The 25,945-nt window shown below is 34.8% G+C and overlaps 1 protein-coding gene across 1 annotated transcript in view; it reads right to left on the bottom strand.

Annotated features, from left to right (window-relative positions):
* LOC123683139 overlaps positions 1 to 25,945 on the bottom strand; it is a 95,490-nt gene that overhangs the window by 10,090 nt on the left and 59,455 nt on the right. Inside the window, exon 4 of the mRNA XM_045622037.1 lies at positions 8,130 to 8,464. Within this exon, the coding sequence (XP_045477993.1) occupies positions 8,130 to 8,464 (335 nt within the window). The remainder of the gene's footprint in view (positions 1 to 8,129; positions 8,465 to 25,945) is intronic.

The raw sequence follows: 25,945 nt of genomic DNA, 5'->3' as shown, positions 1-25,945 counted from the left end.
GACGGGTGAAACTTTTCAATCAATAAGGTTTAAGAACTTTCTTTAGGGAAATTCGGAGGTTTTATTCAACTTTCTGTTTGGAAGAAATCAACTTCTTGTCGAAGTTGTAGGAAAGTGTGCCTCTCTGTGGAATTAGGTGGAAGTACAATGGATTCTGACAGGAGAATAGAATGGGAGAATAAGCTTTTTTCAATTCAAGGTGTATTGTGTACAGATGACAGTTAAGATTTTCATTCTGAAAGCTCTGTATGCAGAACTAAATTTACTGTGTGGATCAACTCCTGAATTCATAAAAAGCATCTTGGAATATTACTTGTTTTTAATTCATTCTCAGCTTTTTCAGCTTAATATCGGTTGTTTACGTTGATGTTCAGGAATGAGGAGTAGCATGAAATGAGGACCTTCTTAGAATTATGCCAAGAAATTGGTAGTTCTATTCGTTCTATCAATAATTTCTCTGACTGACAAAACACTGTCCCTCGAACTCAATACTCAACTTCTTTCGAACTCCTTTGTGCTCGTCAATCTTCAACCTACTCTGATTTATTTCACAAAAACACCAAGGTAAATACATCCGAACAAATGGATACCGATATTTCGTCGAAAATGCTAAGAATATCTCAACTAAAAGAGTAAAGGCGACCAAATATTTTGCAGCTAGTATTAGAAATTAGAAGCACACCACACTTTTGGAATTATGGCATTGGATCTATTGCTTATAGCGATAGTGAATCCACATGTTCTCTCGTACAATATAACGCTACAAATAGCCAGAACAACTTGGGACCATTTTGAAGATCTAGTCAATTTGTTGCCCTTTAGCATGAAGTATGACGATGTCCAATAAGTGGTTTAATTTTGAATAGCCTACTCTCCTAGCAACTGTCACTTTTGAAGATGTCATTTTTTGACATTTGACTAGTAAAAACTATGTCATATGGAACGATACACGCAACAACAATGTTTTTAACTTGTTAAAACTCACTACAGGAGTTGTGAACAATTTGCAGTTACAGTTAGCAAAACTGAACCACTTTTGGGTTGTCGTGAAGAAGTAAAAGTAATACTGGTGGAATAATTTCTTCCGAAACCGTGTAGGTCGCTTGAAAACAGCAAAGAAGATAGTTCTTCTAATCGATAGAGTTGAGGAAAATTAAGGTTTGTTGATTTCTAGTCTATCTTGAGAATAAGACATTCCTCAAACTGAAGGGTGTTTTTTTTCGAGGTATATAACTTAAAGTTGGCATTACTGTTCAAGATGGCGACCGATTTAACAGCTGTCAAGTGATTTATTCTTAGTTTGGTTCGGCAATTCATCATAAATAGATCACGCCTGAACAATGTTCGGAAAAAGTGCAATTTTATTTCGAAAATAATGGTTCTGTGCGGAATATGTATCGCGCACTACGTCCATTTTATCGTCGACAAAATCGTCCATCAGAGCAGTTAATTCGATTAACCATGGAACGTTTTCGCACCACGTTTACTCTTATTGATACCTTGCATCCCCAGAGTGCTTACGGTGCTTACAGAAGAAGCTATTGCTGCATCAAAACGATGATGGCCAGAACGTTACAGTCAATGGTGATCGGTATAGAGCCATGATTACTAACTTTTTCATTCCTGAATTGAACAACCACGATGTCCAGGAGCTGTGGTTCCAACAAGACGGCGCAACATGTCACACAGCTTGTGCCACAATCGATTTATTGAAAGACACGTTTGGTGACCGCCTACTTTCACGTTTTGGACCTGTGAATTGGCCTCCAAGATCTTGTGATTTAACACCGCTAGACTACTTTCTGTGGGGCTATATAAAGTCATTGGTCTATGCGGATAAGCCACAAACCCCTATCATTTGAAAGACAACATTCGCCGTGTTATTGCCGATATACGGCCACAAATGTTGGAAAAAGTCATCGAAAATTGGACTACATCCGAGCCAGCCGTGGCGGTCATATGACAGAAATCATATTAAAAATGTAATGCCACAAGATTATCTTGCGGATAAATAAAATTCATGTCAATCGAATAATCCATCGTTGTTTTATGACAATTTAACGTTCTATAGCTCTAAAAAAAAACACCCTTTACATTACACCGTATTCTGCATAAACTTAAGACTTAAGGCTTTTAAAGTTCAGTCAACAAAAGAACTCAAGCGGTCGATCACCGTTTTTACGCTGATTGGGTCCTTGAAATGCATCAAAATGAACCGGATCTTCATCTGAAATCATATTCAGTGATGAGGCCCATTTCCACCTCGAAGGCTACATTAGCAAGCAGAATTGTCGCATTTGGGACTCGAAAAATCTAATAATGGTTGTTGAAAAGCCTCTTCATCCTCAGAGTGTCACTTTTTGTTGCGGTTTTTAAGCCGATCGTGTGATTGGAATATACTTATTCGGAAATCAGGTGACGGTGAATATATTGCGTTGCCAAGCATAGATAAAGTATTTTAATGGACGGAATTATTTTAAACAAGACGGCACTACTTGTCATACAAGCAGCAGAACAATCGCAATTTTGCAAGAAAAATTTTCTGGCCGTTTTCTTTCTCGACAAACTCACCACGTTCTGCTATGAAGGTGAAGGGTGCACATGGCAGGGACAACCGAGTTGCCATACTGATGATTTGATCAATGGTCCCAGGATGAACCACCGCAAAGTCTGTAGAGAGAGCTCACCAAAAAATTGGGTATGAATGCCTTGCCAAAGTTTGAAGTGAATAAAGTTTACAATTCTCCAATTATAGAGTGCTTCATTTGTCGTTCTTACAAATTATTTCCACTGCACTTAGGGCCAATTGCACCATTCAAAAAATACACGCTGTTTACGTGATCAATGTTCAGTACTAATCGATACTTATAAGTTCTACCGATTGCACAGATTGATAATGATCGATGTTTAGCTAAACAGGAGATATGTTTGGCAACATTTCAAAATATCGACGGTGATCATAGAAAAATCAGTCCTCAATTTTCTACTATAATGTTCTCTGTTCTTGTCATGACAAAGTTAACATAAATTACAAATTATTATAATAAATTGTCATTGAATGATAAGTCACGATCTGAATCTGAATCCATATTTCAATTCTGAAATTCCTCACAAAACCAAACACAGAAACATACAATGTGACACCATCAGGTTATGTCCATAAAGAAATAATGTTCAGGTTATGTATTAAGTCATATGTTTCGACGTTTTGAATTGCTTAGAACCATAGATCTAATGTCAAATTGATATTAGGTCTATGCGAAGAACCCTCTTCAAAACTAATCGGGAAAATAAACGTCCAAATTTTCCTGTTTAGTGTAATCGGTGATTAGGCCTAAGATGTCTAAAAACCTGGTGTATGGACTGATTAGCTTTTGTTTTGCCAATTTTGGGAATATTAGTTTGAGCTTCTGATTGGCTAGGATCGGATTTTTATTGATGTATCCTGTCAAAATCAAAGGGAAAAAGATCGAAATGAAAGGTATGACACTGCGGCGCCGCCACGAAATAAAACTAATATTTTCAATTCCGTCGAATGTCATTCCATTCAAAAATTGACGAGTGCATTCACCATGTTTTTAGACATCTTAATTAGGCCACATTAAACGTCATTTGACAGATGGTGAAAGAGAAATTAGAACGTAATCAATGTTTGAATTCTTAATCACCGATTAGGCAAATGGTGCAACTGGCCCTTAGTCATACTTAAAGTTGAAATAACAAAAATATACAGGGTGTCCTGTTTGAAAAATAAAAATTGATGGCATTATTGTTGAAACCGGAAGTACGTTAGAAACAATGAGTATAACATCAGAAGCATTGAGCTGCATTGTACGTTCTTGCAAAGTTTCAGAATAGTTATTTATAATACAAGTGCAGAAGGCATTGATATTCTTCCACGAGTTCAAAATTCAAAAACGAGCCACGAAGTGGCGAGTTTTGGAATGAACGAGTGGTAGAATGAGCCTTCTGTACGAGTATTATACATTATTTTCTCTAATTCATTGCATTTTCATTGAAATTAATGAAATATTTCCATAAATATAATTTAGTGATTTTTGCATTGAAAAATGTTGGTTGGCAGAACTGATTTCTTTAAGGCAAATTGATGAATTGACAGATAAAGCCGTAGCGGAAAGTTCGGAGTGCCAACATAGAATAATAAAATATAACCATGAAAACTGTGCGTTTCTGATATATTCTCGCACGATTTTGTTCTACAAGATGTGGAAGAATGAACGGAATAACCACAGAATTAGAGAAAAACTCTTTTTAGTTTCAAAGATATTTTCTCGCTGCCATTCTTCACCCCAACCCTGTATACGTTCTCATCTGATGAATACTTATCGAAGGAACAAAATACACCGTAAACATCTCAAATGAATCAGCTGTCATCAACACTCGAGATTAATCTTGATGAAATCCCACTCGAAGTGAATTTCAAGAGCACAGCCTCGAGCGTAATTCACAAAGCGGTCTTTCATATTGAAAATATTTCCTGCAGTTGATTATCGGTATTCCCGGTGATCCCCAATTTTCGCCTTGAAACGCCCACGAATTATCCCGCTTGTTCCTGAAATCCATCCAAGGACGGGCACGTTCAGATTATACGATAGTCCCACGCTTTTTCCACGAAATTAGGTCTCATTCACCGAAGAGCCTCCTCTTCCACGAACTGTGAAATTGACATTTCGGATGTATACTCCGCATATGGTCTGTGCAGCTTTATTGCCCATGTGTGGGCGGGATATGCATGTGAATACGGGTACAAGGATTACCTCTCTCGAAAAATCTCTCATCACTTTAGGGGGAGTTATTTTTTTCCAGAGAATATGTAAATATTCCGAGTCCTTGAAACAGATCCTCAGATAGAAAACAACTTATAAAATGAAAAAACCTTATGGTTTATCATTTCCTCGTAGAATATCTCGAATCCTTGAAGAAGTCATTGACAAAAGAAGAATAAAAATTGTATGAACCAAGAAAAAAAATTGATTATCCGAAATTGTACAATTTGATTGAACGGTTCATAAATTGAATAATCAAATTAACATTTTTTGATACAATTTTTTCTCATCAGTTTCTTATAGTTAGAAAAAACTTGAATATACAAACTTAAAACTTGTTTATTGAAAAAAAAACTTGCATTTTAGCAACGCGAAGGCTTAAAGAAAATAAACTGTTTCTCCGGTACGTATTTACAGTACAGTTTTCAAGAGGAAGTCATGGATCTCTCTTACTCTTCTGTGAAATAAGTATGCAAATCAACCTCTACAATTGAAATAAAAATTTTAGAGAGTTCGATTTTATCTTTCGGTTGATGTTGCTTCTTCTCCATGAATGATTTAACACTGCAAATTTTACACTAGGGTTAATAAATTTCCCGTATCACGAAGAATATTCAAAATTTGATCTGCTTTAGATAGAAAACAACTTGTAAAATGAAAAAAACTTAATGGTTTATGAGTTCCTCGTAGAATATCTCAAATCTTCAATGAAGCCATTGAAAAATGTAAAAAGGAAAATAAAAATTGAATCAACCATGAAAAAAAAATTATCAAAAATTGTACAATTTGATTGAACGGTTAATAAATTGAATTAATAAATCAATATGAAGAGAAACATACTTTCCAGAATTTTCGTATTTTTATTATGCAATTTTTACTTATTAGTGACTTGTAGTTTAAAAAACTTGAATTTACGAACTAAAAACTTGTATATTCATTCCCCAAACTTGGATTTTAGGAACTCGTAGGCTAAGTGAAAGAATCTGGTACGGATTCACAGAGATAGCAATTTTTAGCAGGTAGTCATAAATCTTCTGTTACTCTTCTGTGAAATAGGTATGCAAATCAACATCTTCAATTGAAATAACAATTTTAAAAAGTTTTAATTCATATTTTGATTGATATTGACTCTTATCAATAACTTGATAACTTCAAATTATAATGATATTTGAGATTTATGATATTAACGATAGTTTATATAACTCATATGGTTTATTAACCGAATTCGGATTGAGAAGCTTTTCCACCTTTCCACTCCAAATTTAAACTGTGAAGGGTCCAGAGGGGACGGAGTTAATTAATTATCAAGTTTATCTCCCCCTTTGATGCGTTTCAGCCTCCCATATGACGCAGTACGAATATGAATTGAGGTATAAGAGGATCAGCTGGTTGTCTTGACATCAAGCGAATGAATATGTATGTCTTTATGGATCAAAGGATGAAGTTTTTTCTCTTCCCATATGAAATACTTGATAGTATTAGTACCTAGCTCGGAAATGTAATCTGCCTTTATTTTATTCCTCATTCTTTTATGCATATAATGTACCTCGGGTCTTTGGAAGGCTAATTGATGCAAGGCTTGTCTATTGTGTTGGAGAAAATATCAGTCATTCCACTTGAATTCTTTTCGAATCCGTAAAAAATTCCATCTTTTGCGCACGCTTGAAATATAGAACATGCTGCTACTATGAGTGTATTGTTTTTTAGGAACTTCAGACCAGGAAAACGCACCTTAGCATTTTTTTCACAAACGAGAAACAGCCAGTAGAAAATCCGAAGGTTTATATCATTTGTTATTTTTTGGTGATTTGGCTACAAGTTATTGAAAATTTGGTACTACTGAGTTGTGTTCATAACGCATAGTTATATTTTTTGAATAATCAAATTGAGAAAGGTAATCCAGTTAGAGCATTTAAGAGAATGCTTCTTTCATTTCTCATTTTCAATTCCATTGTTAACTAATATGTTCATTAGAATTTCAATGGCGATAATTCTGACAGACGTAGAATATCATTGAGATCTCAGAACTTCCGAAAACAAAAAAAAAGAGTCATCATCTTACCCGAGTAGAATTGATGGATGTGAAGAAAGGAGATAGCAATTGAACAGTAGGATTGATGCCTGTTCAACTGAACACCAAAGAAAGATAGTGTTAAATATGGAAGCATTAATTCAGCTTGATGGTGATGAGATGAAGGTATAACAGAAGAACATATTGATGAATGTATTTTGCACGATTTTGCCATAGGTGAACAGAAACACCATACACTGAGTCAACTCAATTAACACGGCTGAAATGTAAACATTGCCCCCCGGTGAATTTACTCGATTTTAATAATTTCGTCCTGCATTATCTAACTACCATGTGCCTGATGAAGCTGTTAATAGAATGCTCCACTTTGAAGACACAACGAAAACATTTTCTGATAGACCTATCGACTTCAATTCATCCACGCATCACTAATTATCCTTCGATTGAATACGAAACTACACGAAGAGGACAAAAACCATGACATGCAATATGAAGGGAAAAGAGAGGGGAAGAGAAAGTTGATGTTTCTTTCAGAAATTTCATAAAATTTGAAACCCTCATAAAAAGATTTTTGGAGTATTTTTTCTTTGAATTATCTTCCTGGATTTCTGAATACTCTTCCGGGATCTTTTTTCTCGACTCAACTGGCGAAGAAGCATTGACGTGACTGCTCAGTTCAAAACGTCGTTTTTTGCAAAAGAATTTATGGTTTGGTATCCCTACAAAGCACTGATGTATTTTAAAAATATATGTTCAAAAAATCTACAGATAAACCCTCACGAAAGAAACAAAACTCTAATATTGGGATTATTTATGAAAGGACTCCTAGCATTTACTGATCATTTAATCATTCTGGTGACATCGCGCATTATTTTAGTCCCTCCTCTTTTCGGTAAATATTGACAGATCATGAAAATGTCACATGTTGTATATATTTCTTTAATTTCAATTTTTTATCTATGATTAACTTTGCTCAGACTCTGGTGCTAGATTGTAAATTGATTTCCCATCAATACATACAAACAGTAAGGTAAAATACTAGTGCTGAATAAAACGAGTATTCTGTTCTAATTCGTATTGGTGACATTTCATTGTGTGAAATTTTGAGCTCAGGCTCATGAACTAATTGATCCGATCTGCCTAGCTCATTTCAAAATAATGAATTAGTAGTAGTTAATTCTTACAACTGACAGTATTCCATCATTAAAGTTATTATAGTGGCTTGTGCCAACAGCAAGGTTCACACTGTCAGTTAAAACTAGCGAACCGAAGATTAAAATAATGGAGTTTCACTTTGTCGGTCGACTCACCTGGCAGCTTTTTTTGGATACGGTGCGTACTCATTCGGATGCCTCTTGTAGAGCTCGTAGAGGTTCTCGTCCGATGGGACCTTTTGGCGAACACAGGCGGTAAGGAAGGAGGCCCTGTTGGAGCAGGGTGAACTCTGGTGGGACGACAGACAGCCGAAAAGGCTCTGACGGTCGGACTCCAGGGCGCCGAGACCCCTCTCCGATATGCAGTATTGTTCCCTGATGTCTTGTTTGCTGTAGTGGGGCGTCCCACCACGTTGTTTGTCCTTGTTGCGAATCCTGGCCATAATTTCGTCTTCGGATTCGTAGGTTAGGGCCACGTGGTGTATGTCTGCCTGAAATAAAATGTTTGATGATGAACTCAATTTGTTATTGATAAAATAGAACGAAACAATTCAAAATTATGATTAGTAACAGTCATTCAATGATTTCTCGTTTTAAAAACAGTTTAGCAGCAATTTAGTTTGATAACAGTTCAGTTTTTAATTTAGTTAGGCAAATGCCTAAAGCTCAAATAGCTCGACCTTTTGGAAATCAAAATATTTCGCTGAGGACTAACAGGCAAACTGAAAAGTCCCCGGTCTACTATAGTAAAACACAGTTTTTTGGCAAAATTCAATTATATTATTCAACATAGTTTCCTTCATGGGCGATACAGCGATATTAGCGATCTACCAACTTTTCGATACCATTTTTGTAGTACGATTCATCTTTCGCTTCAAAATAGGCCTCAGTTTCGGCGATTACTTCTTTCTTGGCGCTTAATTTCTTTCCAACGAGCATTCTTTTGAGGTCTGAGAACAGGAAAAATGTCGCTGGGGGACAGATCTGGCGAATGCGGTGGGAGCAGAAGCAATTCGAATCCCAATTCATGCAATTTTGTTTTCAGTGATTTGCGAGACGGCGCATTGTCTTGATGAAAAAGCACCTTTTTCTCTTCAAATGGGGCCGTTTTTTAACGATTTCATCCTTTAAACGACCCAATAAGGCTATATAATAATAACTGTTGTCGGTCTGCCTCTTTTGGAGGTAATCAACGAATATTATTCCTTGCACATCCCAAAATACTGATGTCATAACCTTGACATCTGACTGTTGTGTTTTTCTTCGCTTTGGATTCTGTTCATCGTGTGCAGTCCACTCAGCTGACTGTCGATTAGACTCCGGAGTGAAATGATGGAGCATGTTTCATCCATTGTCACATATCGACGCAAAAATGCAGGTTTATTGCACTCAAACAGCCTCAAACACTGCTCAGAATTTTTAACACGTTTTTGCTTTTGATCGATGCTAAGCTCGCGCGGCACCCATTTCGTACACAGCTTTTTCATGTATAAATATTCGTAAATGATATGAAGTACACGTTCAGATGATATCTTCATAATGTATGCTATCTCGATCAACTTCACTTTACGGCCATATAAAATTATTTTGTGAACTTTTTTGATTTTTTCATCGGTGACAGCCTCTTTTAACGTCCGCTGCGTTCGTCGTCTTCGGTGCTCATTTCACTACGTTCAAACTTAGCATAACAATCAATGATGGTTGGTTTTCCTGGTGCAGACCCCGGAAACTCTCCATCAAGCCAAGATTTTGCTTCAACTGTATTTTTTCAGCACACGAATTTTTTTTCATCTTTTGTCAAATAACAAAAGTAGCTCACAAACTAACGGTCGGACTGCTGTCAAATTTTGACAGGTATCGTTCGAACTTGGTACTAACTAAAAATCATATGGAGCACCGCCATCTGTGCATCAGATCGGGACTTTCCAATTGGCCTAATATCTTGTCTAGAAATAGCGGAAAACGAGCAACAATTGAGACAGTTTATTTTCAGTGAAATACTAGAGGAAATCACTCTTAGATCCAAAATTTCGTTGTTCATAAAAATTTCGAAAAATTTCCGTAAAACCATTTTTTTTTTGTATGAAGACATTTTTTAGACAACAAATTTCATTTTCAGTGTGCTCAGTAAAAATTGGTTGTCCCTCAATAAGAAATGATACGGATGAAAGGGCAGTAACAGAAAAGTCAATATTTCAGTGCGAACTTGATAATGCTGAAGTGTCATATATTGTAGTACTACTAGCAATGAGTGGCACATAGGATATCATTATTAGGACTTTGTTGGATTGAAGTGTCAGAGATGAATAAAGTTAACAAATTGCCTGAAAAATATTGCGAAATGGGTACCTTATAGCTTCCTACTTGAGACAAATCTGGAGAAATGGCAGTTCGAAAAAGAGTTTTAGTTGAATAGTCAAATTTAATGTACAATTTTCTCACCTTATTTAGTTACAACTACCTTAATTGCTGTTCGTCTTTTCCCAACCAACCTCAACTAATTACCTCTTTTTACACCACAGGAGACTCAACGCCAACTATCACAATACACCCCATCATAAAACAAAAGACGTCTCTTAACCTCAGCTCTCGGCCATAAATAGAAGAAATAGTCTAAGTCGTCGAGATAAAAACACAGTATCCCCGCAGCAACAATTTGCTTTGTATCAAACAAAACACCCTCCGGAGCATCATCATCCAATCCGAGGACCCCTGCTTCTCGTCCTAACCGCATTTCCTCCGTTTACAACCGCCTCAAAAGGGAATCAATCGAGGAAGATTCCGTCAACCGCCTCCGAATACCAGTTAATTAACGCAAGAGTAAGAATCTAGGAACCATAGAACAAGAAGCGGTTACGCTAACTCTAAATTGGGTGTTTTGTGTTTGGCTCACGCATCCCCTATATGGTAAGAGGGAGGGTTGTTGACGCCAGATGGCGCTGGGTTATGAATTGAAATGCGGAATTATTATCGTTAGGATGGTGGCAGTGGCGGCGTTAGATGGGAATATTTTGGCACGATCTCGCTGCGTAGTGTTTTACAGGGTGTCCCAAATTCGATGCTCACTGAAAGCATCTAAATATATAATCTTTGAGGACCTCCGATTTCTTTTTTTGAAGGAATAAGACATCAGAAAGCAGATCATAGATATCTTGGATTATTTCCCGAGTAAAAGGGCCTCTTTGAAAAATTACCGTTTCAAATATTTCGCTATATCTTGATTTCTATTCGAGATATTCGAAAAATTTCAAATCTATACGTCTACATGATGAGTGGCTGGTCGTAGGAAATATTTGTAATGTCACTGTTTTCAATCGATTTATATTTTATTTTTGTTCTGCGTTTGAATTTAGTACTTATGTTTTTAAAATATTATACACTGTGTTCCTAAATTGGAGGTACAAAGGTAAATGAGAGATGGTACCGCAAACGACTGGTTTTTGGAGATATAGGAGGTTCTTGTATCTTCTGATGATTATACCAGTTTATCGAATCCCAATCAACCTTCACTTCATATTGGGTGAATAAGTACCAAAACTTAATTATTCATTGATTTATTCATCACACCTTACTAACTGAATCTCTATAATAATTTGGAATTTCCTGAGGATTACTCAGAGAATTTTATGAAGTTTATTTTTCGAAATCGGTAGCAGATATGACAAAACTACAAGAAATTTAAATGTGTAGTACTGGACCATAGTTTATTTTTACATTCTCTAAACTACCAGTGTTCCACCAAAAAAAAAGAAGATGGTAATGTTCCAGAAGAAATATCACCTTAAAAATTTGCATTCAAAATTAGCATAACAAATGATGGAAATCTCAAATTTGAAGATCCCTGCAAAATTAAAGCTGAATATCTTGTGAAGGAAAATTGCTATGAGGAAAAACTTGAGAAAAATCTCGAAAATGACGAGTTTGCGATTCCATGTTTATGGCACTTTTTTCTTCTAAAATGATTCAAGGATAACGTTTTAAAATTCGTAGAATCCAAATATCGAATAAAAATGAATTATTCACTAGGGGCAGTACTTGGTACTTTTCCCCGATATCGGAGTGGTGCTAAGGGTGTGGTCAAGCCGGAAGAAGGGAAGTCGATATTCAGGGGAGGTCAGGAAGTTCCAGCCGGTAGTAAGTTCAAGTTAAGTCTGAGATGAGTTAAGAACAAGTTCGGTCGTTCATCTTAAGACGTACGTCGTAAAGACGGTTTGCGGACAAGAATAAACAAGTTAGAGACGAGACGACTGTAACCTGAAGTACGACGAAGACGTGATAATCGAAGACACTTCGAGTAATTAACATTCAAGTAAGACGAAATTCAGTACCGTACAGTGCATCCCATTTTGGGTGAGTTTCTCGCAGGTTTCTCGCATGTTATTTAAGATAGAGCCTTGCGGTTTTCACGTTCCTGTCCTACTTTTTCGTGAAACTCAAGTTGGTCTAATCAGATTCTGCATAACTGTTTCCGTTCAAAAGATACAGGGTGATTTCGGAAATTGATACTTTTCGGACCCCTCCTTTATCTCCGAAATTATTAGAAATAATGCTGAGCTGAAAACTAGGTCTGAATCAGAATTCTGCGTAGAATCCAGTGGCGTACTCAATATTTTTTTTCGGGGTATGGTTTTGAAGATTCAACACAAACTTATGTTTTTTTTAATGGAACACCATGTGTATCATCACTTCGTTGAATTTGTTATTTTTTTCCCTTCAAAATGATATATGACACTATGTAGGTAGGATGTTCAGAAATGTTGAAAAAAACACTAAAACATCGAATAATGATGATTTTTTGTTAATGGGCAATGGATTTCCCATAGAAAAGAAGAATCAATAATGATAACAATAATTTATAGCGATGACAGCTAGATCAGATTGGTTTTTTCCCTCCAATGCCTACTTGATAAAACAATGCTCCCAAATGCATAGTAGCCATAATAACAACAAGGATGTTTGTGTCATCAATGACCTACTACTTTTAAAAATCGAAAGTAATAATCCTCTTATTGGAACATAGAAAATTCATGGCCCATTTACAAAAAATCATCATTATTTGACGTTTTAGTATTTTTTTAACATTTATGAACATCCTACCTACATAGTATCATATATCATTTTGAAGGGAAAAAAATAACGAATTCAACGAAGTAATGATATATAGGGTGTTCCATTAAAAAAAACATAAGTTTGTGTTGAATCTTCAAAACCATACGCCGAAAAAAAATATTGAGTACGCCACTGGATTCTACGCAGAATTCTGATTCAGACATAGTTTTTAGCTGAGCATTATTTCTAATAACTTCAGAGATAAAGGAGGTGTCCGAAAAGTATCAATTTTCAAAACACCCTGTATCTCTTGAACGGAAACAGTTATGAAAAATCTGATTAGACCAACTTGAGTTTCACGAAAAAGTAGGACAGGAACGTGAAAACCGCAAGGCTCTATCTTAAATAACAAGCGAGAAACCTGGCTGTCTCACCCAAAATGGGATGCACTGTACATACTTTGTATTGTAATTGTGACTTTGTAAATATATGTAAATAATTAAAAGAGTTCAATTATTACCAACCCGAACAAAGTCACGGAGAAGAAGACGAAAGGCCAGGTAATCGAATCATACCTCTAGACGATAGATTAACCAAGCCTTCATATACACATCCAAAAACAATCTTACCGACAGAAAGACAGATTTGCGAAGCAGATTGCTTATAACTGTGGCAGATAAATCTGTGAGCTACAAAAAAGATATATCCACTAGATACATATTAGGCCAATTGAAAAGTCCCCGGTCTGATGCACAAATGGCGATGTTAGTATTAAATTCATACGATTTCTAGTTAGTACCAACCTTCAAAAAGATATCATACATGTCAAAATTTGGCAGCAGTCCGACCATAAGTTTGTAAGATATTGCGTTCTGAGGGAAGCTACTTCTGTTATTTCAGAAAAGATGAAACAAAAAAAATTTCGTGTACTGATGATATATTGATTTTTGAAAGGAAAAAATACAGTTGAAGCAAAATCTTGGCTTCATGAAGAGTTTCCGGGGTCTGCACAAGGAAAATTAACCATCATTGATTGGTATGCTGAGTTTAAACGTCGTGAAATGAGCACCGAAGACGACGAACGCAGTGGACGTCCAAAAAAGGCTATCAACGATGAAAAAATAAAAAAAGTTCAGAAAATAATTTTGAATGACCGTGAAGTGAAGTTGATCGAGATAGCAGACATTGTGAAGATATCATCTGAACGTGTACATCATATCATTCACGAATATTTGTACATGAGAAAGCTGTGTGCAAAATGGGTGCCCCGCGAGCTCACATTCGATCAAAAGCGTGTTAATGATTCTGAGCAGTGTTTGAAGCCTTTTAAGTGCAATAAACCTGAATTTTTGCGTCGATATGTAACAATGGACGATAGAGATAGATCTGTGAGCTACATGGATCTATAAGCGATATAGATCTATGAAGTACATACAATTTTAACTTTATGAATCTTCGAGTTACTAAGATTTGTGGACAAGGAAGATCTATCAAGATAATTGATCTACTGACTTACTAGTTTTAGATCTATTTGAGTACCACGGCAGATTCTAAAAAAATTAGTGAAGCCTCGCAAAGTTGTTGTCACCGTCGTAAACAATTTTGATCTAGCGCCACCACTGAACCTCTGATGGGGGTAAAGTCGACCCGAATGCCAAATTTGGCATATATACGTGTGTTTCCGTAGAGTACGATAGTCGAGATGTTATAGCGTCATTCTGAATTCCTCATGAAGGACGTGCGTAAAAAACGTGTTTTAAGGGTTTGCGACGGATGAGTTATGAGGGTAGGAAGAAGACTGATTGCTCGGATCATGTGGGAAGCGACCCTGTGATCTTATTCCGTAGGAGGGGGCAAATTCGTTCTTAACGTTCCTCTTATCTCTCTTACCTGTTCTCTTAACCCATCAAGCTAACAGCGCTTTTAAACTCCGTTCCAATTGATTCCCTGAGATTTGATTGTTTCCTTTTACGCTCCAGCTTATCTCTCAAGAATTCAGGACATTAAGTAGCTAACTGTTCGCATTTGTATTATTCTCGCCCCTAAAATATTCTGATAACAATAAACGATGTTGGTTTCCACCTTATATGTATATGCAAAATACTTCTATAATGATTGAACAAGATATTTCCAGGATTGAGTTGACAAAAAAATTGATATAGAGCTTTTGGAGTTGAAATGAAATTTATATTCGATTATTTTGGACGAGTTGACGAGAATTAATTTTGAGTTGAGATTATGAATTAAACCATATCATCGTATGTCTGCAATTTTTTATCTCAAGACAACTGTTTTGTTGCATGACAGCTCAGAAGAGTATTAATTGATACTGATGTTCCAATGTATAAATAAATTGTCCTATATATTCAACTCTATAACTAACTCTATAAATTATGATATTATTATTATTATGATACACTGATGAAGGGAAAAGGAGAAGAGTTTCAATGTTGAAAAGAGGAGATCTGTGTATTGCTTGTTCATTTGAGGAAATTCTCATATTACCTATCGATAACTGATGTTTTAAATGAACTGAGCTTTTTATTTTCAATATGTAGAATTGTTTTATTCAGCAAAATTATATTCTGTATCTTATGTCCTTATGTCCTGCGTCAATTTCATTCCACGTTAATTTAATATAATCATGTGCCTTCTTTCTTGTTTGAAATTATCTTCTACATAGATATATTCATACTGAAAAATACCTCAGGATTACTCATATCGTATTTGAGTATATTAAAACGAATGTTCACAAAACATATACATGTTAAATTATCTGAAGTTTGTTATGTAAGAAATAATGCTATCACCCAGGATGCAGAGTTTATTATAACAAACACAGTTGAATTAACTTACTATACAGGATCTAACTCGAAGTAATATCAGTGAGGGCATTATCGAAAGTGTGAATTAGAGCGACGGTATCTTGGTACCTGACCTGAAGATTGGGTTCGATCATAGAGACTCATGCTCGTGATTCTGATAATTATGCATGATGTGCTTATGATTTTATGGGCACAGTATGACATGGGCTTAGTATTAAATTATGAATTGCTGACAAATAAGAACAAATAATCTTGTGTCGAAATACTTGAAGTCATCTTAATGAAAGAGATAAAGGAATAATATAAACTTGTTTCAACTCGTATTCTCAAAATCAAGTTAGTATTAAAAAAGTAACAATGGATACATTTAAACAGTCAAAACGATGGCTATAAATTCATATCAATTTTGAATATTTGGGGAGCCCTGTATATCGATATCCAGATATTTGAAACACTGCTGCCTACTACAAGTTAATCAATGGTAACAATGATCGTATTAGCGTTTAGCGTTAACTTCTAGTGTCTCTTTTTACGCACTACTGAAAAATTACTTTGGATCACAGCATACGCTGTTTTCTACATGTCTGTTATTGATTGAAGGGGTTTTAAAATTCGTCCATTTTCAGTTCGGATTTGACAACATTTTCTCGATAGAATTTATTGAAGACGTTTCGTTGCCAGAATAAGATTTGGTTGAACACTTTATCGTCTGAATTATTCAAGATAAAAGTGGAATACTCACACTACGTTAGTAGTTTTCTGCACAGTTACATCCGATTCAGATGACTGGGTCATAAATAGCTCTAGACGATATCAGATTTTATTGGTTAGAAAACGAGGTATAACCTATTTTTATTTCGAATTGTAAACTAGATAATAAAGTATCCTATAAATGGAATTCACTACTGTTTTCTAATTCGGTTGATCGATTCTCTAGGTGTATAGGGATAGGAGTATGAAAACTCATGAATTTCAGCTGGAGGAAAAGTATTGCCTAACAATGAATCTCAGCCGAAGGGTAAAGTGTTGCCTAGCAATGATAACTATCGACTATTTTACTTCATGTCTGGCAAAATTAACTTAGCATGACAACCTTAACAAGCCAAATTTTCCATCGATCATTAATAAAATAGTTATTTATGCAACAAGTGCAATAAACAATTTTTGCACGAGATGCATACAACATTTCATGAAAAAAGCAAAAAATGATTTATTGAGGTGCGGCACTAGGTGTAGGAAAATGAAAAGCGCAACTTGAATACTTTATTATTAATATCGATTTGCATTGAAACAGGAACAAATACGTTACGAACAATTTAACTCAAACTTTATTTTTACCCTCAATGTTGAAAGTGAATGAACTGTTTGAAACGTATTGCCAATCTCACAGCATATCTGATAAATATGTAGTGGGTTTGAACGTTTATTTTTGTCATGATGACAGCACGTTGAAGTAGAATGACAGATGAGTGCAATAAAAACTTTATTGCACTAGTGCAATAAAGAACTTCTTTCTCCACTAAATATAGTTCAATAAAGTTTTGCTTTTTGCATGAATGTAGAAAAATCTTATTTAGAGTTGGATCGCCAAATTTTTATGGATTATGAAACGTTTGAAAAAAATAACATGTTCTTTTCGGAGGAGAAGAAACTTTTCATAGCTCGCCTTCAATTCAAACACAGGCTTTGCATGAAAAATGACACTTCTCCTCCTTATGGAAAAATATACTATTATATATGAGAGAAATTTTAGAATTTTAACGAATCATGAATTTTCCACTTACGCCAGCGGAAAAAAACCTTAAAACAAATGTAGAAATCATAAAACCCCGTCAGTAACCTCGAAGCCATCTGGAAAAGTGATTATTTCTGAAAGAGCAGGAATTCAACTTACTGGAAGAGATGATCTATCGCTGTCCCAAAAATGAAGCTTATGTTCCCGGACTTTTTGTCCACCTGATCATTTATCTCCCCTTAAACATACATAACAATCATCCAGAATCCCTTTTCAATTAAAGCTACATTTTTTCTCTCGTAAGTGATGTGCAACAAAAAAATTATCGGTTTCAAAATCCCACTATAAATCTTCGGAACCGACAGATAACTAATTTCGCAGGATTCATCCATCTTCTGTCGAGTTAACCTCGAAAATAGCATGGACCTGGACAAATTCGTTTATCTTGTGATGTGCTTTATCAGCGATCGATAGATATATGCCACGTGGATAATCCGATCTTCACGATTTGAGTATTTAGTTTCGAAAATATTTGTCTCAAATATCTACTGGGATTTTGATCATATTCCAGTTTTTTCAATGTTGCTTATCATATTTTATTATCAATTCAGTAACTTCAGTGCAAGCTCTACTATTTGGTTGAATCCCAATTGGGATTTTCAATGGAAGAAACTCCAACTTTTTTCAGGTGTTCTTGCTGTTTTAGATTGATTCGTATCTTGAAATATTAAAATGAAATTGAGAACACCACTTTAGGAAATCTCGAGTATTAAGGATTCTGTTTTCTGAGAATGTACATCATTTGAATGAAGAAATGTCGTGTGTGATGCCCTTCAGCCGTCGGATTCTACGATATACGAACAATTTCATGAATCGGGAATTTTTTCTTTGAACATTGAAGATTAATGTTGAAAGTTCCTGAAGGATATTTTTTCTTCAGATCACACCATCATTTCAGCATAATGTCTGTGATTTTCGAATTTTGAGCAGGGAATAATCTTAATCGAGAAGGGTCGACTCACTGATAACAAATCCGTCCTCAAAGATGACCTTGAAACTTGACATTTTCAAGGTAATTCTAGATTTTGAGGCTTGTGTTTTTCAATGGGCGAAATCCGACTAGGGGTTCTGTTTATATATTTGAAATTTTGTTTTCATGTTCGTTCGAGTTAAAAACTTGCAATTAGCTCTAAAATTTTAAGTTTCGCGCAGAATTTCACGATATTGAATAGTGCAGCATTAGCAGAGAGACATGAACTGCGTTAGGGGTGAAACAGTGAAGCGACTGTTTCAGACGCCTCTTTTCGAAGGGCGGCAATTTAGCCCAGTTTGTGGCCGCCCTTTCACATTTCTGAAAAAATATAGTCTTGATTCTCAAAACCAACATAAGGTTGGTCCGCTTCAATGCGTTTTTCAACATTCATTGCGAAAAAAATCTCCAAACCATCTTAATTAAGCCGCCTGTTTAATAAATAACACATGGCAACTCGGCCAATACAATCAGCTTTGCCTATTACCCTAATTAAATGAGTGATGGAATGTATAGAATAGAACAAGTCTTCATTTCTAAATACTACAAATAGTAGAAAAATAATAGTGTCAAATAACAAATAATCACAAATTATTAAATTATTCCCTATCATAGGGTTCCAATATGATCAATAATTTATACAAAGATTTCTTGAAATTTTTCAATTCAGATTCTCTTCTGATATAATTTGGAAGTTTATTGAAAATCTTCAGACAAGAGTAATGGCAATTTTTCTCTGTTATTGTGAGGTGATGTTTGGGATATATGTACAGGTGATCTATTGATTTATATTTACTTTGGCTCAATTCATTTTCAAACAGTTGCTTATTCCGAACGACAAAATTTGAGCGTTCTTGAATGTATACAGCATATGATGTAAGAATTTTATTTTATTTGAATAGACCTCTACAGGACTCCCGAGGATGATTCTAGTAGATACTTTTTTCGGAGTAATGAAGATGCTTTTCATGTTTCTATTTGCTCCATAAAAGATTAGACAATACCTCATTTTGGATTCGAAGTTTGCAAAATAAACAATTTTCAGTAGTTCCATGCTTAAGTATTTGGATAATATCCTGATTGTGTAGCATACTGAGTTCAAGCTGTTGTTGGTTTTTTCTATGTGTTCTCCCCAAGTGAGGTGTTCATCCAAAGTTATCCCAAGAAATTTCGCAGTTTCCTGGAGTTTGAAAGTTGTTTCAGCAAGTTTTAATTCTTCAGGTATAATTTGCGTAGACTGTTTTGTTCTAAAGCACATGACACTTGTTTCGGCAGTGTTTTGTGTGAGCTTGCAATCTTTTAGCCATTCTTCTATTTTCATATAAACGTTCGTTGTCTTGATTGATAGATTCTGAAAATTTGCATCCAAGATCAATACATTTGTATAATATCATCAGCAAATAATATCATCAATTCTTCTATTGTAATCCCTGTCAAGTCATTTATGTATAATAAAAATAGTAAACATCCTAATATACTTCCCTGCTTGATTGTAAGCTTGTTTGATATTATTTCTCCACCTCTTTGTGTTATCAACACTTTTTGTTCACGCTGTGTCAGATATGATCTGAACCATTTCAGTAGCTGTCCTCTCACTCCGTATTGCTCCAATATTTCCAGCAGGATCTCGTGATCGACGCTGTCATATGCCTTTATATGTATTTCACAAAGACGAAAAACAACACTTCGAATTGAGAGGAAGTTGTTAACACATTCAACATATGGAAAATTCCTATGATTCTGCATTCGAAACTAGTTACTGATAAATGCTAAATGTTTTCAGCGAAACATATGTTTTTAATCCCATTTAGTTTTCGAAGCTTTGCATGCCTTACTGCTCTTTGTACCCTGTGGTGTGATAGGTAATCTTTCATCGTACGCAGAAAAATAGGATATCTATTTCAATCCTAGTGCAAAATTTCTAGTCCATAGGGTAGTCAGAGCCATAGAAAATTAGATCAGAATATCCAAAATCAGCAACCTAACATTTCAGTCACAATAGATCCAACCGAGTTTAACTATAAAATTCTAGATAAGATTTCATTAATGCATTTTAGCGTGGGTATCGTGCAAATTTGAAGCCATAATCCGTTCAACGGATATTTCACGCAAGAAATCAGAAACTAACAAGAATTCAACGAACTTTCGAATTTGTGCTCTCATTGTTCTGTAGAACTTTCAAATTGATCTACTCTTCGAACTATAAATTCCAGTTGAACAAGAACCGGATTATGGCAAAACTTAAGTTGAAAATTCTAAACGTGCGCTAAATTCTCAGTTAGTTGTTTCAGAACCTATTTCATTCTGAGACTCGAGAGTAAATTCACTAATGTTTTCGATTTGCTATTTGTTATTCGCTCCATGTTTCCAGTACTCGACAGAGGGGAAGCGGGAAACGTGGTTTTCTTTGAATTAGGTACAAAACTAACCTAATCTTAAACTAAGAAAACTTGTAGTTTACACTGTGTCAAGATCATTGTTCCTCATTAATTTTAGAACGACCTTGTGAAATGCAAAAAGTATCAGAACTGCTAATGCTCTAATTCATGATTTATTCAATTAAATTTTCAAGAAATTTTCTTATGATCTTGTAACATGTACGACTATCGCTTTGAGCTATGAAAAATGACGAATTCAAAGTGAAATTTTGACGTTTCAATGTAAACAAGGTAATATCTAAGATGTCTAAAACATGGTTTAATTTTTGAATGGAATGACATTCGACCAAATTGAAAATATTAGTTTTATTTCGTGGCGGCGCCGCAATGTCATACTTGTCATTTCGATCTTTTTTCCTTTGATTTTGACAGGATACAATAATAAAAACTCAATCCTTGCTAATCAGAAGCGATGTGTAACCGAGTATGATCGTGTAAAGTCGTGAAACAAAACGCAAAACGTTCACTAGAATGAATTCAAATATGTATTGGAAATATTGAGTTCATTGGAGTTAAGGTGTTCTTACAATTTCAAGAATTGCTTACACAGGTCATAACTATAATGCAAGATACATAGGTACAAAATGTCATAAAACTCATAAATAATAAATAACAAAAATCTGTCATAACTTGTTAATAGCGCTACCTACAGTTGACTCAACGAAACTTAACTAATATTCTCAGAATTGGCGAAACAAAATCTAATCAGTCGATACACCATGTTTTTAAACATCTTAGTATTATCTAAGTTGCATAGGATCCCTGGTGTGTGTACTGATTCGGTTTTTTTTCAGACTTTTTGAGAAATCCACCTGTTGCTTTGGTGTTCTGCTTTACCAGAGTTCTGTAAGGTGGCGCTCTTCGGGAATTTTCGAATTCCCGCTATCTGGCTGGCGCCCTTTAAAAATGAAATACTATTTTTAGACTTTACAAACTTTCACAATAAAATACAAATCAGTTCCTTTCGAAATTTTAATTAAATGAATGAAATATAATGACAGAGTATAGAAAAAAGTTACAAGCTCAGAATATAAAATATTATTGTTCTACACTGAGTACAGGGTGGACAAAATACAATAGTTTTGTGTGTGCTCACAAAGTAACGCGTAACATTCCTAATTAGTTCAATTAACAATATCATCGAAAATACTTATTGTCTAGTGGCAATTGGTTTGAATGTAACACCCTGTAGTTTTGTAACATTTTTAGATTAATAAAAATGAGCTGTTTCCAAACATGTTTGGTACATTTGGTTTAGCAGACAGAATATGAAAGACATTATTTCTTATCAATTTGAAAAAAACATAGTCGTCTAGTTGTTGTGAAATGTCATTATTTATTTATTGCCGCTATACAATAAGTATTTTTGATAATATTGTTAATTTAAGTAATAAAGAATGTTACGCGTTACTTTATGAACACATACAAAACTATTGTATTTTGTCCACATGTTATACATTTTTGGAATCAGCTCAGCTAGAGTAATCGGAAAATTGAGACAAAATGAGGGTGTTCCATTTAAAAAAAAATACGGTGACGTCATTACTCGAAAGTAATTCACCCTGTATATTAGATTATTATTTTAAAATACGGTAAATTAAAATCAAAAATCGACGTATTTCAGGATCATTTCACAAATGGTCTGTTTAGCTAAAAATGAATTTATTCCATACTTTACGGACACAGTGTATACTCAAAGGTCACTAGAGCCGAGAATCGAGAGAAATGTCAAATATAACAATGTAAGCGCGATCACTCGAAATCAAGAAGGTATAAATCTGAAAAATCTCCCGTTTTTTCTGAAAGTTTTACAGGTTATAAAGTAGACACCCCAGGTTTTCTTTGCATCTTAGTCTGATCGATGACGAAGTAGTATCATCAGTCTAATCCCGAATGATTGACTAGAAAAATGCATTGCTATTAGTATAAACCACCTAAAGGTCAGATTTTGACATGTGAAAAAAAAAATCTACCAGATCGTAACAATGAAAAATGTATTCCAACAAAATGTGTTTCTGTCTTGTATTGTTATTCAAATTTCTCAAGCTCTCAAATAAAACCCCTCTGTTATGCCAAGAACCTTACCAGAAATGTAGTCAACACCTCAAACTGAATCATAGGAATGGTGTAGCAATACGAACACACATGCATTCGTTTTCAAATACATAGATTTCAAATCCCCCGACATTCATATTTCGAGAGATGTGGGAACCTCAAATTTCCATTCCAATTGTTCCCGCAGCATTGGAAAAACAAGAAAATCCCCAGACCCGCCTGCCAGATGTTCCCAACAATTACAATATCAATGAGAATTATCTCAGAAACTCCCATTTGCATCGACTTCGTAGTTCGTTCTAATTCCTGATGAATCAAGAGATTTTTTTTTGCGAAAGAACTCAAGAGAATTCCCTAATTCGATCTCCACTCAACACTTTGGCGGGTCCAATGGGATAACTCTATTAATTTACCAAGTTACAGTATTTCACGAAGAATCTTGTTAGAAGAAGTTCTTTCATATCGGGCTAATTTTATAGATAGGAGTAGTTTCGTCAAGAGATGGGATTGTTGGAAATTGAGGAAAGTTGATGAAATCTGAGGATATATCGAGCTTTTTCATTTATCTGACAAATATGGCTTGGTTAGCTGTGATATCAGTGCCATCTTGTGGTGAACTCTGATGGGTGTGTTCAACTTCTTGAATGAGACCTTTTAGGAAACTCGCAAATGATAAAAAGACTTTGAACTCAAGATCAAATGAAACTATAATTTTTGTTCAGAAATGATCTTCTCGATGTGAAGTTTGTGGTAATTCTCTGAAACAAAGAAAATAATTAAATTTGCATGCTTTCATCATCAATAAGTCGTTCGCGAGATTTTCCTATAAATATAGACATGATGTTCGGGGAACGAGGTTACACAATAGGATTGAAAGTCGGTTCTTAGGTCGTATAGCGAATTCTTGTTTCTCTAACAACCATATTTTTCCTTGTTTATCTGGAAATAATAATTCGAATATAGCTCAGGCTGAGTTCAAAGAAACCTAATCCCTCTACAATGCGAAAAAATGTTCGAGCTCGAATTTTGCCAGCATTGGTAGAAAAATGAAAGCTTGCATTGATGTTTTTCTGGGTATAAAAGATGTAAAACCATTTTATTTTTTGTGAAATGGAAAATGTTCCTGGAATGAATAATATCTATTCATTGCCAATGGAGATGCATTTCAATAGGAAGAATAAGAATTTCTTTTGATTTTGTACAAAGGGAGATTTAGCATATATAGGGTTCTCCGATAGGTTTTATTATTAGTTTTATTTTGATATTGAAAAAAGAGGTATATTTTGTGAGAAATCAATGCATATTTATTCCATTGTAAAGAGGAAGATATGCCATTAACGATGGAATACGATATCAGCTAAATGGCCTCCACAGCCACGGATTCAATTCCATATTTATTTAATTTCTAGTTTATATTCTCTATTATATTTCTTCCTCTGATGATTTCTTCTAATGTTAATATCATAATTTGTATGTATTGCTTAAATTTTAGATAAGTTTTCTTCATTGTATATATTCATGAATTCTATACGTAACATTATATAGTTGAAGTCTATGTTCTGGACGCATGAGAAATGCTAAATGCTAAATGCTTTCTCGTTAACTCCTCTCTCGTTTAATTCAATCTGTTCTGTTCATGTGTCAGTTGTAAAACAACATAACCTACTCGGCGTAATGTTTGTGAAAGTGTTCAAATAAACCGTTCAACCAGTGCACGACTTAAAATTTTATACAGTCCATTATATCGAAAATATTTCCATGCTCTTTCGAGCCGGATATTTACATGATCCTACGTGTACCGCATTCTGGTAAGTGTGAATTTGTTACTTCGAAAGACTGGTGACCTTTCTGTTCCTGTTTTAAAGAAGACATCATTGGAAACCAAAAAAATGCAAGAGGAATCAAGTCCATCTTTCAAGTTGAAGTAAAGTTTATTTGTATAAGAAGACTGGTGGCCTTTCTGTTCCTGTTTTGAAGAAGACGTAATTGGAAACCAAGAAAGTGCCAGAGTATACAAGACCAATTTTCTAGTGGAAGTCGAGTTTATTTGAACAAAAAAAACTAGTGACTTCTCTGTTCCCAAGCGTTGGAAACCAAGAAAGTGCTAGGAATTCTCCAGAAGAATACTGTTTTCGTGTGTAAGACGAAGCCGTTGGAAAGAGCCAAAGGAATCCATTTGTTAAGTATCCTTTGTTATACCTGCCAATACTATTTGAGTCAACAAATTTAATTCAAGGAGAGTTCTTCAAGTCATCTCGATAAATCAAGAAAATTATAAATATTCAAATGAGGGTATGCTATTGAAGAGAAATATTTTTCATTAGAGTTAATAAGAATGAGTATTTAAACAGTATGAGCATGGAAATTAAATTTCATCATGACGAAAAAAGGCAGAAATTAATTGAAATAGGTTTTGGATTTTTAGTTTTATATGGATTATGGAGTTCTGATATTTTGTACGTTGGAATTGTATTTACCTATAGACAAAAAAAAGTATGTATCGAAGAAATATACATATACGATAATGAGAGTTTTGATACAATGATGTCCTAATTTTGGTAATCATATTGAAAAACCTTCATCGAGGGAATTCATTCAATCATTATAATTTAAAGTTATCATACCTATATTGATTAGAACCAACATCAACTGGAAGATAAAATCAAATTCTCGAAAATTGTTATTTTAATCATAAATGTTGATTTGCATATCCATTTCACATAAGAGTGAGAAAGAAGATTTATGTTTCCTTTTGAAATTGAAATTGCTATCCCAGTACATTTTACCAAATATAATTTCCATTTGTAAGCCTACGGTGTTCTCCAATGCTAGTTATTGAA

This window comes from Harmonia axyridis, chromosome 6, assembly GCF_914767665.1.
Source record: "Harmonia axyridis chromosome 6, icHarAxyr1.1, whole genome shotgun sequence".
In the NCBI taxonomy this organism is placed as follows: Eukaryota; Metazoa; Arthropoda; class Insecta; order Coleoptera; family Coccinellidae; genus Harmonia; species Harmonia axyridis.
This window is presented reverse-complemented; position numbering and strand designations above follow the sequence as displayed.